The sequence below is a fragment of the Onychomys torridus genome, chromosome 8 (assembly GCF_903995425.1).
Source record: "Onychomys torridus chromosome 8, mOncTor1.1, whole genome shotgun sequence".
Classification (NCBI taxonomy): Eukaryota; Metazoa; Chordata; class Mammalia; order Rodentia; family Cricetidae; genus Onychomys; species Onychomys torridus.
Window position 1 is genome coordinate 24,335,308 of NC_050450.1, and position 16,597 is coordinate 24,351,904.

The 16,597-nt window shown below is 45.5% G+C and overlaps 1 protein-coding gene across 1 annotated transcript in view; it reads left to right on the forward strand.

Annotated features, from left to right (window-relative positions):
- Positions 1–16,597, forward strand: part of Slit3 (slit guidance ligand 3) — a 592,872-nt gene that overhangs the window by 422,546 nt on the left and 153,729 nt on the right. The window contains exon 6 of the mRNA XM_036196765.1: positions 1,520–1,591. Within this exon, the coding sequence (XP_036052658.1) occupies positions 1,520–1,591 (72 nt within the window). The remainder of the gene's footprint in view (positions 1–1,519; positions 1,592–16,597) is intronic.

Sequence of the window (16,597 nt, forward strand, 5' to 3'; positions counted from 1 at the left end):
TGGACATTATTCATTTTAAACCTTGCACCGTGGGGACTGTCTTCCTGGGCGATAGAGTTTCATAATGTCATGCAGGACCTGAACCAGCACCAAAACTTACATATGCTTATAATAGACCTACATCCATATACTTTTGCAATGATGATAATATTTTAGTTTCAATTCTAACTTCCTTTGGTTAAAAAAAATAAAATAAAGCCCTCTGTGAGAGTTACCAAATGTTACTTTGTCTGTGTTTTGTGGAGAGCTGATTTGGGATATATTACTGGAAGTTACAACTCAAAATGCCAGCCATAGAGAAGGACCCACATTAAAAGGGCTCTTTTTTTTTCCATTTCATATGAGTGTGCACAGAAAAAGTTTTAAATACAGCCACACTTTCAGCTTGCTGCAACAGTGGTGTCCTCTGCAAAGGACAGTAAATTATTGGGTGCTAATAGTCATTTTCTATACAACATCCTTTTCTGTGCATTGGCGTTTTAGGAATTAGATGTATTATATATAGTATAAGTTGGGTGTGGTCATGTAATAAATACCCTAACTTACTACTTGTCAAATAATGTACATTCCTGTGCATTACTTCTCGACTAAAATCCCTTAGTCCTCAACTGGGATGTCTATTAGTCAAGGCATCTTTTAGAAATACATTATTTTCCTGCGTTTAGGATGGGAAAGGGAAATTAAAAAGGAATCCTAAAGTAGGTGTATTTAATCCTCCCCAATTTAAATGTAAGTGGTGCATCATTTAGGCAATAATGATATTCCTTTTTCTCTTCTATCACAGACACTTCCATCAATGAACTTCTTTAATGCTGATGATGGTTAGTGCAGTTTGAGGGAATCTGTATTTATTCACAAAATGTTCCCATAGAATGACCTACCAGATGGGCCCCATAACAATGCACGGAGACAACAAACCACCACAGACATTTGGTGCTTAGAATAATAAAAAGACTATAAAATTAGATTAGTTGAGTCTAATTTGGAATCGGTATATTCCCCACGCACCCTCACCGCTCTTGGGCAGATAAAGCCTTGAGATTTAGCGCTGTGTCAAAGCAAAGACTGTAACTTCCAGTAAAAGGGAGAGAGGGAGAGGGGGAAAAAAGCATTCTGGGAGGTCGCGGAGGGCAGAGCAGTGACCTCCAATGATTTACAGGCCTTTAGCTTAATGAAATTGTTTCAGTGACATGACGGTAAGAGCTCGTAATGGATTGGATGCCCTAATGTAATGAAATTACTCCCTTCTGCCTAAAAAAAAAAAAAAATGCGCAATTAATATTTACTGAGACCTGACAGCCTTTGGTGCGCTCGCCTGTGTAGTTCCCTCAGACAGTCAGAGAGAAGAGACGGAGCAGCGTGGCAGACAGGCTGGCTCTGCAGGAGCTCCTGGCAGGGACAAGCAGAGCCTGCAATGGGTGGAGGGACAGGCGCTTGGCGGCCAGGGATGCCGACTAGCCGCCCAGCCCCTCGCTGCTGCCCCTGCTCAGCCTTCATGCTCTCCCTTGCTTTCCCACAGGCAACTGGACAATAACCACATCAGCTGCATTGAAGATGGAGCCTTCCGAGCGCTGCGCGATTTGGAGATCCTGTAAGTTGATTTTGCGATTACTGCCTTGTGTGAGAGAGAGAGTGTGTGTGTACGTTATGCAGAGAGGAAAGGGGGAGCGTGTGTGCAGGGGGGTCCTTGTAGGTGCTTTTCTGGGTCTTCTGCTGCAATGCTATTAAAATCGGGCACCGGGAGATCCCCCCGGCTTACCTTGGCCAAAGTGTTTGCAGGCTGCAAAGTGTGATTTCTCACCTCCCACAAACTGGGGTTCCTCAATCAAGCCATTTCTCTTTTGCTCCTGCTGTATTTGTTGGAGCAGATGGCCAGAATAGCCCCCCAGCATCTGTCTGTGTATTCAGGGAGCGGCTCTCTGAGTGTGGGCATACAGGGAGACAGGTTACAGGTCTGTGGCCAGTGACAGAGAGGTTATCACCAGAAGGTGAGTTGGAATTAGCCAGATGCAGGGAGGGACCTTGGCATAGGACGAGGGGAAATGACAGACAGACTGGTAAGGTCTAGCTATTGCTACTGCTCCTGAGATCTTATCTCAGGCTTTAATTCAAACTTTAAACAGTAACCTTAAAGTAATGGGGATGAAAAGCTGAGGGGAAATGATCCCTCCTTGAAATCCCACCATGTATATACCTTATATAGAAACATACACACACAAGACTGTCCTCCTGTGCTCTAACTAAAGAAACTGGCTTTCTGGAGAAAAGTCACTGAGGGGTCACGTTGGGGTCATCCGACTAAAGTTGGATTGTGTTAGAAAACAGTTTGATTGCTCTCCTCAGCAGGTACACTGCTCGCTGCCCTTGATGTGGGGAAGCCTGGCGGGGAAGCAATAATGCCTAGTAGAACTTAGGTCAGGGGCTGTGAGATTCAGTCCTTACCCTGCCACTAATTGGCCATGTGACCTTGGGCAAGTCCCTTTGGCTCTCAGAGCCTCAGTTTTCTCTTTCATAAAATAAAGGAGTTGATTGCTCTAACTTGAGAGTTATTTGCCCTCTCCAAAATCTGCAAAAAATCAGTACGTTGGAGCAGTGCTAGCTTCAGAGTGATACGAGAATAGGATGAGTTGAGCATCCTTGGGGGTGGGATTACGTAGTTAAAGGTTTCCTGTGCCTGTTTGCAGTGGAAGAATGAATGGTCGATAAATGAACATATTACAACATCCCTCTGTACATAGAGGAAGGTGTACATTTTTCCTTTTCACCTGGGAGACACCAGCAGTGGGTTAGAAAGATTTCCCTCCACCTTGCTAGAAAGGAAGGTGATTCTGGGAGGAATCACGGGAAATACAGGGGTGCTGATGCTGCAAACCACTTGATCGGTTGCAAGCTGAGGGTTCCTGGCACAGAAAAGACAGGACCCACAGGCAGGGAGGTCAGATTGTCAGTCCTGAGATGGATGGTCTCTCCTCACCCAAACTCTGACCCCGGAACCGGCAACAATTGCATGACTGTGGGAGAGTGTGCCAGCTCAAATTTAGCAACCAAGGACTTACCCTGCTGGGAAAATGGAGTTGAGAAGGGAGGCACGATTTTCCCTACCTTCAAAAAAGCCTCTGTAGGAAGGTCTGGCAGGAGCCCGTCACCTCTTTACTCCTTGAGAGGGAGGATGAGACAGATGAGCAAATTCCTTTGGAAGAAATGAAGACGTGGAAGTCCCAGCTGCCACTGAACAGCTGTGATGACCTGTCAGCCCCTTGGTTAGTTCCCAGGAGAGTTGTCTGAGGGAGTCTTTGGGGGAAAGGAGCACTAAGGATGGATTCCCATGGGTGGAAACTAGGAAGCCATAGACTTGGGTCAAGCTTTGTGACCTCTCACCTTTGTCTTTCTCCCTTTGAGAAGGGACCACACAGGAGGGACTCTAAATGTTGTGCTTCCCACATCTTTCTCCCTACTGTGCCTTCATCTGGGTCAAACTCCTGCCCAGGGCATATTTGAACAACTCCTCTATGCTCAGATATTTACTATGAGGAAAAGACTGATACCCAGATGTATCAGGTGTAGCTAAGTTAAAACCTAGAAACCCATGACCAAAATACTAATAACAGTAATAAAAATAATACCAGGGTCTCATTCCTCATCATTGTGAAAGGCCTGCGGGATCTGATTCCTTTATCTTCTCAATTCCAAACAAAGCCAGATCAATAGCTTTGTTTTAGAGCTGCTCATTTGGCCTCACATGGCTAAGCACTTAAAATTAATCATAATCAGTTATTCCATGGTTTCTCTAATTTCCAGCAGAGGCACGGGGCTTTGAAGACATCCATCTTAATGGTGAGCCATTCTGAAATTGGCTGGAGTTGACATCTCCATTTAAGGGGCCTCCCCATCCCACACCTTCCAAACATCATCTATACACTGACATTTTATAACACATCTCTGTGATCAAAAGTTAGGCACCATAAGGTATCTTGTCAATGAAACAGAGAACAGGAACTAAGTGGAGACACTGCATATTAATAATTTTTTCAGATATAAAGATGTTCAAAATGCATTAGCCCTAAAAAGGTTAATTTTAGGATCCTAAAGAATAATAGTGTGTACATTAAGAAAACTGTCATGGTTCAGATATACGGTGACATTACATAAGGTGTGGTAGGAAATGAGGAATGGCGTGTGTTTATCTCATGGAAAGTTCTAGAGATTATTTGTCTTAAGGAAAGTCTGAGATGTCAGCCACTCAGGGAATATTGCACTCAGTAATGCGCTTTTCTCATCCTTCTTATGGTTGGAATACCAAAAATTTCCTTTGCATTGAAAAGTTGGGTTTATTCCTTACATTGAATGTGAACCCAGAAGGTGAGTCTGAGAGGGAACTGCAGATAGTGAGGAGATCGTGGACTGGGGCCAGGATAGGAAGGAGAGAAAGGTACTGTGTTCCCCTCCATGCTGGCTGTGCCCAGTGGGGACTGTTCAGCTCAAGGTGTAGTGAACAGGGAAAGCCAATACCACCCTCTGCTTTCCAGTCAGCAGAAAGAGGAGTAAGAAGAAAGTGTAGTGAAGCTTTCTAAGGTTGGCACATCCTCACAGGGGAGGAGGAATAGTGAAATGGCCAGAGCTGGTAGTTGTTCATCATGCCCACCACCATAGCCAGTGAGTGCTCCATCACTGTAGTTAGTGCTCCATCACCATAGTTAGTGCTCCATCACCATAGTTAGTGCTCCCACCACCATAGCCAGTGCTCCCACCACCATAGCCAGTGCTCCATCACCATATTTAGTGCTCCATCACCATAGCCAGTGCTCCCACCACCATAGCCAGTGCTCCCACCACCATAGCCAGTGCTCCATCACCATATTCAGTCCTCCCACCGCCATAGCTAGTGCTCCCACCACCATAACACTTCCTCACATTAGATATTTGCATGCTCTCAGCCCCTCCAAGGAGCTACTATTCCCATCACCCTCCTTTTAAAGTAGTCCATCTCAGAGCAGCTAACTAACTACTAAGTAATAGGCAGACCAGCCTGTGTGGACACCGTAGCCAGCTGCCTCACTAGCCCATGTTGCCGAAGATTGAGGTGTTAGGCTCGCCTGAGGCACCCTGTGTTGCAGGGTGGTGTGAACTGTTCTCTGAGAGCTGAGCAAGGCAAACTGTCAGCGCCTCTTGTCAGAACTTGCCACAATCTCCCCAAACTGCCCATCGTGTTCCCTTTACCCGACTACCTGGCCCCTCAACGTGCGAGGCCCCTCATAGTGTGAGGTAAGTCCAACTCACAGGGGAAAGTAAAAACTCTTTCTTTTCACTTATTAACATTGTAATTGCAGGGATGATCTTGTCTCACTTCTGTCATTTCTGGGACTCAATAGTCTGGGGGCTTTGTTTCCAGAAATTATGTATGCATGCAGGCGTGCGCGCGCGCGCGCGTGCACACACACGCACACACACGTGCACACACACGCGCACACACACACACACACACACACACACACACACACAAAACTACGGATGTGCTTTTGTGGCATGTAAAGTTTTTAATTGGGGAGCACAGGCTTTGATGAGTCAGACCTCCACTCAATCCTCCAGTGATGACCCTCCATTTCTTTCTCCTGTCCTGCACATCTTGCAATTCGTATTTTTTCACCTAGTACCTTGTGTTGTGCAGCAGCTGCGTGTGACAAGGCTGCATTCTGAGCTTCCTGTGCTCAGGATGCCATGAGCTAGCTTTCTAGTCCCTGCCGGCTAAGTTGAAAATGGTCAGGTAGTTCTCAGTTGGACCGGGCTCCTCCCTGCCCAGCATGCCTTTGTGAATGAAAGCAACAGCCGAGAAAGTTTAACTTGTAGTTTAAAAATTGAGAGAACAGACAGATGAAACACAGTGGGGGCGGCTCAGGAGGTGAAATACTTGCTCTCTGGCCTGAGGACTTGAGTTTGAACCCCAGAACTCAGGCTTTAAACAGCTGGGCCTTGAGGCATTTGCTTGTAATCCCAGCACAGGGAGGGAGAGACAGGTGCATCCTGGGGGCTTGCTGGCCAGCCAGCCTAGCCTACTTGGAGTGCCCAAGCCAGAGGCTCCATCTCAAAATCAAAAGATGACTGTCGCTTGCGGAACGACACCCAGAGTGGTTGTTCCGACTCCGCTTGTGTGTACACACACAGGTGCAGCCACACATGCACTAAGAGGGCCTGGTTAATAAAATATGTACTTATTTTTTGAGGAGTTTGTAAGAGATGAAAAGATATTTTCAGACATTATCTCTGGAGTCAAATATAGCAAGTAAGAATTTCAGTAGATTAATTATCTGAAACTAGATAAACAAAAAAGCCAGGCTATAGATGTCAGGAAAATGTATCCAGGTACCAGCTCAATCGCATGGAGATCCTGTGGGTCTATAGATAATCAGTATGTCCAGGTCTGAAGGTATTGTTCCTATTTATGTCACTTGCCAAGTTGGGAAATTCGATGTCTTCACTATAGCCAGCACTGGCAGGACCTTTAGATGTCTCCAGAATGACCAACTATGGCTCAGGTAAAGTGTAGAGAAAAGGCTGGAGGGAGAGCCATACCTCCTAACCTTCTGCAGCTGGGTACCTCCCTGGGGTCGCCTAGTACTGGTGCACCCAGGGTCAACAGTAAATTGTATTTAGTAGAGAGATTAGAAGCTGGGCTCCTAGCTCCTTGGTCTGTGCTCTCTGTTCAAAGGGGACCCTTGGCAAGGTTGGGGAGCCAAAACAGCTTGTCCTTTCAAGACCCACCTATCATTACAGTTTGGTAATGTTAAGGAGGTTGAGGGTCTGCCACAGATGTGTGGCAGACCCAAAGGCCCATCCAGTTTTCTGCTCTCTTTCAAACCAGAGTTTGCAGACTATAAACCATATTGCATAGGCAAAGAAGACTTTTTAGTCTGTCAAATCTATATACATATAATATTATATATATATATATATGATTTACATTTCACATTTAAAAATTGGGATCACTTACATAAAATTCCAAATTTCCAGCTTCTCTAAAAAATCGAGAAGCATTTGGCAACTCTGAGACCACAGCTCTACACTGCAGTGGTCATCCATGGGTGAGGAACATCTACCCTGCCTACACTCTGCTTTGCCATCCACTTTTTCTCCTTTATGTTCACTGCCAACCTAGGCATCCCTCACTTTAATCCACCCAAGAGGCATGAGCACACAGTACCAGCAGAGTGCCAGGTGAAGTATTGCGTACCAGAGCCTGCCAGAATTCTTCAGTGGCCATGCACAGAGGGACCTGAGAAACATAGAGTTTAGGACTTCCCAAACTGAGCAAGGACACCCCAGGAACATCGCCTCATGACTCATATCCTAGGAGGTTCATCTCAAGAGTTAAGCTAGCCTCCCAATTCACTTTGATTTTAAAGCAGTAGGAATTAGGTTCATGCATCTGAAGACGACTCCAAAGAGCAACAGTATACCAGACTCATAGCGTCGTTCTAAGTCAGCCACATCCAGACGGGCACAGCAGTGCTGGACACTGTGCCCCACACATAGACAGAGAAAGGTAAGGGGAAAGAAGTTCTTTTTCTGGTGTTGGAGAAAGATCACAGAAATAAATTGACAATGGTCTTGATAGTCTTGTAGCATGGGGAAAGTGTCCTGGCTTAGGGGTGTGAGGCCCTGTTTTGGGGGATGGTCAAGGAAAGTCCAGTTCAGAAAAACCCGGGGTTCAGTGCAAGTGGAGATTGGTCCTCCATTTCGGCTGAGCTGCTTCTGTCCTGGTTAGCAATAATGACATAGTGATAACATACTACGTAGTCCAATGATGCAGTATATGAATGATTTGTTAGGAACATTGTTATTTCAGCCATGTGTGAACGAACATCCACTATTATCTTTTTCTCAAATGTTTCAGACAAGCTAAGACTTAAGAGAGTGGCCTATTACTTATGTGTGTGCCATAACTTTATAGTGAAGATTTTGTTAATCCAGCTCAACCAGTGAGGAGACTGAGGATCCACAAATGTGAATAATTTCCCCAGAGTAACGATAGCCAGATCCAGGGGACTCTTCCTCCAGTGCTTGGATTCATTTCTTCACAAAACCTAAGCCCTTACACTTAACTGCTCTACTGCAATAACATAACTAAAAATTATTGAAGATATACTATAGTGCTGAAACAGTAGGAACAAGCGTACACACCAGTGAGGCTAGTGGCCATCCTCATTGTGAAGAATAATGCAGGAACTATGGTCTTTCTCTTTGAAAAGCTGATCTAAAGGATAGTCAGCTCCAAATTTAAACCCAGCTTAATCACCATCACATATGGGTCCGCAGAACTGCCCCAGACAAAGAGGAAGGAAGGAAGCCGGGGTTGAACAAGGAGCTGATGGGTACTGTCAGTGAGCTGGAAGCTAGTTCACTGTCACCAAACTAGAAAAAAGAGGTTCGGTCCTCATGGGACAGTGAAGACAGCCATACATATCCCTTAGAGCCGTGGTGTAAAGGAGATGTCACTAGTGTGTGCCTAACAAATGGCGGGTGAAGACTCGTGAAAACTTAAGTTGGTGGATACTTTGTACTGCTTTGCTGCTACACATAGTAGGTAGTCAGCTAAAGTGCAAAGCACAAGTCAGGGTGAAATTAATAAACTAAATAGAGAATCTCCACACCACAATTCCTCTGCAGAATGTTGCTGCATTCTGGTCGAGAACAAAATTAAGGTTATGGCTATCCTGGTTACATTAAAGGTTGACCGTGGTGTTTGTCAGGGCCTGCCCATTTCTCACGTTACCTCTGGTTTTATATTTCTCCAGCTATTTGGTGAGTTCTGCACACACACCCCACCGACCCCCACTTACTTTTAATCATGAACAAAATCAGAGCTACAGTGAAAATTGGTGCATTTTAATAGATGAGATTGGTTTTCATTTATTTACAAAATGCTTCACCTGGATCTCTCAGGGGGCTGCACATTTAACAGTCCTGAAGTCAGTGTTTACTCGTGACATAGTTTTGAATTTAGAACTGTCATTGCTTAATGAAACTCTTAAAATTATCCCTGAATATGATTTTTTTTGACACTATGCTGCAAATTATGATGTAAGCAGACTATCAGGATTAAATTGCATTTTGTGAATTCCATTCAGTCCTGGGCTTCTCTCTAAGCACTGTTGTGCTGTGTAAAACACCCCTTTTCAAGAGGCCCTCAGTCTCATGTTTGATGCTGGTCAAGTGTTTAAAATAAAGAGGTTTTAAGAACACCGGCTTAAGAAAAAGTAAAAATTAATTTGAAGTCAAAAGTCAATTTTCACATGTAAATAGCCAACATTTTTAGTCTTTAAAGAATCTATGGTCAGAGGTAGCGAATGATTTCATTTCTCCACTAACTAAAAGCTGGTTATTTGAAAACGGACTAGTGTATATTCCTGGGTAAAGGAATTCCCAGGAATTCCAAAGCTCGCCAAATTGTTCTTCACTAGGGAAGGATTTTAAAGCAAATCCTCCTGTTAACACCTGTTTTTGGTGACTGACATTCGGTGTAAGGTTTGGAATCTTTGTTGTTTTTTTTTTTAAGTTTTATGTAGTTGCTGTTTGTACTTTTTAAAAACCAGCAAAGCTAGACATGGGGATGCATGTAATCTCTGAACTCATGAAGGTGTGAGGCAAGATCAGGAGTTTGAGTCCATCCTGGGCTCCATAGTGGATTCCAGCTGCTTGGTGAAACTGTGTCAAAAAGAAAACTAGAATCCAATCCCGACATCCAAAATTCAATTGATTTTATATAAAAGACTCTATTTTCAACTTCCATTGACTATCTGAAGCCATGGCTTCCCAGGGCACATGTGTAGCTATAAAAGCATGTCCAGCAGCTCTGTGAAGGAAATACTGCACATCTGTGGGATGTACATGGCAGCCAGGCATGATTCCTGAGCACATGTACTGAGAATGAATGATTTCATCGCATCTCATTTCAACTGGTAGAAATTTAAATTTCTGCATTTGGCCCCTAATGGGACAATGCCTCTTGAGGGCCAATTGGAAGTCTGTGGACCTGCTGGACCAGGTCTTCCCAGTGGTTCCAGAGTTCTCCCCAGGCCTGTGTCTCCAAACCCCCCTTGCCATTGCTGTATATTATGAAGCATTATCTAATAGTAGATATGTTGCTATATCATCCTCTCTACTCTGCCCTTAGTCTACCTTAATTTAAACATCTAGGTCTTACACCCACAAAAAAACCATTCTCTAACACCCTGGATTATTACAGTTGCATCCCACCAAAGTCAGACCACTGCGAGAATTAGCTCCCACGGCTAGTATTCACTTCTCTCAGTCTTGTGAATGACTTCTGTTTACTGAGTACTCAATTGAGTGGCAAGCTCACTCTCTTGTCTGGGCCTGTCTGTCTCTAGATGTAAACCGGAAACACAGCATCCAGTTAGGAAAGGAAGCCTGTTGACCACACGGAAGCTGAAGCAGGTATCTTCAGAAAGAGAGAAAGGAAGCCTTATCTGTACCTGTTGTCACATGCCAAGTTCCAGGGACTAGAAGTGACTTGCGGAGTCTGGCCAGGTGTCCTGCCCTTGTGCACAGCTGGAAATCCAGGACCACTTATAGCTGTGTTTTGAAAGCTATTCAAAATCCAGCCAGGCCATTTGAGAGCCAGCACCCACCCTCCCGGAATCAAAGGAATGAAGGACTAGAAAGACCCTGGGGCTGGAGGCTCACTTCATTTTAAAAGGAGAAAACAATTCCTCAGTAAGGTTAAGTAAAGTGTCTGTGGCTGTAGGAAAATTTCATGGCAGAACCAGGCCAGAAAGCAGTCCTTTGGGCTCCTTATCCAAAGCTTTTTACGGCCGTCTGCTTCTCCGTATTACCAGACAGGAAACAAAAATTAGTGAAGCCAGACTCTGTCGGAACCATCATCCCTTGATCCCTGGGCTTGCCAGAGGGAACATTTTGCATTCTGCATGAGGACAACACCCTGGCTTCCTAGGCCCTTCCCGGCGTCGGAAGCAGCCACCCCTGTGTCTCCCCCTAGTCATAGGGTAGCCAGGGAGGGGTTCCAACTCCAGTTCATTGTTCCTCAGCTGCCAGTGGTGACTAGAGACTCAATTAGGGAACCATAGCGCCCCCCTCCTTGTTTTGTGAACCCAGATCAAACAGGTGTGAATTGCACTCAGCTCTCTGACAGAGCCCCTTCCCATTACAAATATCAGAGATCTCTTTGCATCTCAGCCTGAGTACAAAGCCACAAGCACCCCGTGTCGTGTCTCTGAAGTGGCTCCATTATAAACCGTGTGCAGGCAGTGGCTCAGTGTGCAGACACAGAACTGATGAATGGAATTCCTGGGCCAGGTGGGGACACACCTGCTGGGAGGAGCAGTCCCCCCACCAAGAACAGAAACTGTGGGGATTTTTGTCGCCAAGTAATAACTGTGGGGTAGCAGACACCATGGCATCCGGCTTGTTTAACGTCAGGGAATCTGAGTAGTTGGTTTGCAGGGGACACCTCTTAGTGGACAGCTGCCCTTCAAGAGGTGACATGCAGAAGAAAATGTTAACCACAGCTTACAGGTGCCATCAAGAGGCCGGTGTGTGTGTGTGTGTGTGTGTGTGTGTGTGTGTGTGTGTGTGTGTGTGTCCGTCCCAGTTCAAAATGTTCATTATTTGATTTAGAGCACAAAACCCCATAAACCAAATCCACCTCCTAGGTGTTTGGTTCACTTATGGATTTTGTGTCTCAAGGTGACTGGGTGCCAATCTTAAAAATCTAGATTTCCCATGAAAATCCTGCATGGTTCACATTTATGTTTCAAACCTGAAAGGAAATCCAGGAAACATTGCACCCACACTACAGCTTAGCACAGGTTCTGGAAATTCAAAGTGACAGTCCATTTAGGAAGGCTGCATTTACTGCGGTCCCTCTGCAGCCCACTCGTGGAGATAATTGAGTTGTCCCCTGGATTAGCACAGAAAGCTGTTCAGAGTGGACATTTATTTGTATCAAAAGATGCCCCAAACACTGTCCTCCTTATCTTTAAACAAAACACCCATTGGATAAATGTTTCCTGAGTCTCCTTATGTGCCAAACATGCTTCCAGGTCCTACTTACACAGTGGGGCACAAAACAGTCTTTGTAGGTCTGGAGAGATGGCTCCATGGTTAAGAGCCCTGGCTGTTCTTCCAGAGGATCCGGGTTCAATTCCCAGCGCCCACATAAAACTGGTGTCTGTAACTCTGGTTTCAGGAGGTCTGGCACCCTCTTCTGTTCTCTGTGGACAGCAGAGACACAAAGAATGCACAGATATACCTGCAGGTAAAATAGTCACACACCTAAAATAAAAGTAAATAAATCTTTAAATGGAAAAAAAAAAAAAACTAAAACAGCCTTGCTGTCTTCATCATGACAGTGTGTACATGCCAACTTTTGAGTATTTAATCACTACCTCCTTTCTCTCTTACTAAGCTAGACACCAAGTACAGCTGAGTTGTGTTTTTATTTTTAATTATCTATTTCTTCTCTTCTTGATTCCAAACTCACCTGCTCAGCTGTAGAAGTTGGAGGTCACTCTTCCATTCATGGCTCACTGCAGATACCTTGGCCTAGTGGCAGCTGCCTGACTCCTGCCTGGGTAGAGCAGTGTTGGAGTCCAGATCCCATCCTGGAGACAAGAAAAGAGAATAGGAAGGCCACTGCTTCCTCATTCACAGGACGTTCTAAGCATATTGTTTACGGTTAACCGAGCTGGATAGCAGCTGGACCATTGAGAACCACAGCTAGTATCCATGCTCCCTGAGTGAGTTCTTCAGCATGCACTCACCAAAAACACTAGCGCATGGTAAATACTTACACAACCAGGCATCCATCCGGCTGAGCGGCAGCGGCCTCTGATGGTTCGTCTTTCTCTTTTGTTCTTCCACCTTCTACACTTTTCAAAGTATCTTCTCCTTCCTCTCTTAACACCGAGGCTCTACTGAGCGGATGGAGATGGATTCCTGGTTGTCGAAATCTGAATCCATAATGAAGGAAAGACCAAAGACAAGCCCTTTTGTTAAGGAATCCGAATCATCAAAGACCCAAATTGGCAGCTGATTGTTTTTATTTATTTCTGTAGGTTTTACATGACACCTGGAGACCATTTAAAATGTTACTTGGCGGTGAGCTCTGTGTGTTTAAAAATAACACTCGCCCAGTGCCAAATCACTTTAGAGTCGGGTACAAATATTGAGACAAAAACCCCAGCTGTTATTGCTTTGACTGCTAATTTGAGGTGTCAGATGAGAGCCCGGCTGCTATACGTCAGTGAATAAGGCCCCTTGTGAGATCATTATGTTTTCTAACAGTTGAGAGTAATGGGCTCATCAGTGCGGCATCAGTTGTTTTCATTATATGCCCACACAATGGTTATGAGCTTTAATTTAAACGGTCCGCAGGGAGATCAGGAAACTTGGTATTATGCAGCACCCAGGATAACTGAGAGCAGGTAGTGGAAGTGTGGTGGCTGCCCGTCATCCTTCTCCTGCCTCATCTGACCTCAGAGACCTATTTCCTGATCCAACAGGAGAAAGACAGACTTAGGTTAAAGAGCTCTTAGTTCTGTGTTGTATTCATAAAATCCCATTCAGCCCATACAACACCAAGGGTCATGATGACTTTGGGTAACATTTCCACCTATTGTTGATCAAGCCTTTTCCTTCAAAGGCATTGAGACACAATTGTCTTCTCTTCCATGTAGCCTCAACGGCACCCCACACTGGTATAGCTGAACTCTTCTTCTTCCTAGTACAGGAACAGGGCTGTTGCCTTTGAGCAGCCTCAGCCATGAGCCTGGTCCATACATATCAGACACAGTGAAGAGGGTTCAGCACAAATCACATGACCCACCTCCACCTTGGGAAGGCATGGAGTTGGACAGCGACATCTGTCTGGAGGCAATTTTATGAGTGGCGGTTGCATATAACGCTGATAGATATAGAGCCCAGTAACACACCTGGCTGTGACCATAGTCTCTATAGCACTATAGTGTGTGATCTTGGCATAGTTCATTCATCTGGCTTGGGGTAACAAATGAGCATAGGTCTGCATTACAGGATGTTAGGAGAAATAAATGAGATAATGTGTGTACGGTGCCCAGGCCCTGCAGGCAAAGCATCAGCATCATTACCACCATCGTGACTGTCTATCATTATGGTCATCTTCATTGGGAAGTCCAGGCAACCCTACCTCCAAGCTCTATTCTTTACAGACAAGTCATGTTCCACAGCAGAAAATAGGGAGGTCATGACAGAACATATAACATTCAATTGATATGTTCTCAAATGATGCACCACTTCCGCCTTCCTGGTTTCTAGAGTTTACTGGAGCATCTAGAGAAATCAGAGCAGTACAGAGCTGGGGCAGAAGGCAAGTCACACCTCACTGTAAGAGAAACAATGGAAAGAGCTTCGTCCACTAGGTGCCGAGAGTGGCCTGCTCACCCTGAGAGGCTTGGTTAGGGTCAAGTTGACTGGATTCCGTGGGCATCAGTGTGTGCTCTCCTAGGACCAAGTCTGCAGAGACAGACCACAGACATGAGGGCTGGCAAGAGCTGAGTTGGCAAGTGAGAATCCATTCATAGGCACTTGAAGAGTGTAAGGGCTTGGTCACCAGTGACAGGTTCTGATTCCTGGTGCATGATGGTTGCCAGTTTTGCTGTGACATGTGAGCCAAAGAAGAGAAGCAGCAATTTAGGGACAGCCCTAAAGACTTGAGTTTTATTCCCCTTGCCCTCCCCAGGCCAAGCAAGAGGGAGAGAAAGCTGTGGGCTCCCAGCCCCGCCTCTTGACAAGCTGCCAGAACCCCACCGTGCTTTGCATTCCCAATGCCAGAAGTTTCAACGTTTCCCACAGGATCTAGCCCCAATGTCTACACTCAGCTACTCTTCAGAAAATGGTTCCACATCCACTTCTGTGAATTCAACAGAAGCGCTGTTGGAGGTAGTTCTAGCTTTCAGGCATGGAGATTCACTTTAAATAAAAGGTATCCCATTGCCATTGGTTGCTGATGATTCATCGAGGGGACCATTAAGGAAGGAGCCACCTCTCTTCTCTGGGCTTGAGGAGAAGGAAGCTGCTGGGAGGCAGGGAGTGAATGGGCCAGTCTACCAAGTGAGTCCACCAGACCCAAGGAGTCTGGGTGTGTCTGGGTGTCTGGAAAGTGTAGGTATCAGAGGGGTTCTCAGAACCCAGGAAAATTGGCCCAGTGGGAGGCTGCGATTGCACTCACTGCAGACGCCTGCTTTTGCAATTATGGGATACATGCGCGCAGATAATATTGGTGCATTAGAGCCAATTACATGGTGTTATGGACACACAACATGCAGATTACACCCAGAGCCAAGAAAGCTCAGAGTGATAAAGCGATGGCCTAATCGGAGGAGACAGAGGGAAATGTCAGCCTTATTAAGGTTGCCAGGGTGGAGTGGATGGAGCTGGTCAGAGCTTCTTAGATCAGAGATGGCTATCTTGAATGATACAAGAGAGAACTACACATTAGCACCCAGGAGAGACCAGTAGAGAGCTAGGGGTGGGGAGAAGCCACTCCAGAGCTCTCTGGTGGCGATTACAGTGCCCTATTCCTACTTGTGAAAACACCATGTCTGCCCAAAAAGAAGGTCTTTGGTCCAGGAGCAGCAAATAGACATTCTGTATACTGCCCTGTACACTTGCAGGCAGGAGGGATTCTGTTCTTAGCCCCCTCCTTGTTCAGTGGTTTTTCATATGTGAGTGTGGCCGCATGTACCTATAATGCCAGCTACTTGGAAGGCTGAGGTGGGAGCAAATTCAAGGGCAGCCCGGTCAACTTGGTGGGACCCTGTCTCAAAATTTAAAATAATAACAAAGGGCTAGGGAAGTAGTTCAGTAGTATCACGTTATCTTGCATGCCTGAAACCCTGTGAGCTAGCATGAGAATCCTCTGGAGGGTGTGTTAAAATGTACAGTGCAAGGACCTACCCTGAGGTTTCTACTCAGGAGGTCTGAGTGGGCTGAGAAGCATGGCTGATATTCTTGAGTGATGCTGCAGGCCTGGAGCTATGCTCTGAGAATCATTACCCGTATCCATTCCCTAGCTCCCTAGCTAGCCCAATATGGCTGTCTCTTGTACTGGACCTGGTCCCCACACAGCATTACAAGTATAGAAATACTAGGGTTGTTTTCCAGGGCAGGAGCATGGTGTGCTAGCTGGGAGTTTAACTGTCTACCTTTGGGTCTGTTAATTACCACTGTTGGGTTCCTAAAACTATTTGGGCCTTTGGTGTTTGTTTTCTTTCTAAATTCTAAATGCCTTTGACCTAATCCCCTTGTGGTTCTGATTTACCAGCACCTGGCAGACACAGGGTCCAAATGGCAGAGCCTGATAGTAGATATTTTGGGTTTCATGGGCCACATGGTCCATGTAGTAACTCCTCAGCCATTATCACACAAAAGCACTCTCGTAGACAGCACAAAAATAAATGAGTGAAACTTTGTTGACACAAGCAAGCTTATGGGATGGGATTTGGCCTGCCTCCAGAATCTGGAGCTAACTGTTATGAACACTACTCCCTCATGAATTTGTCATCATGGGGGAGCCCCTTCCTGC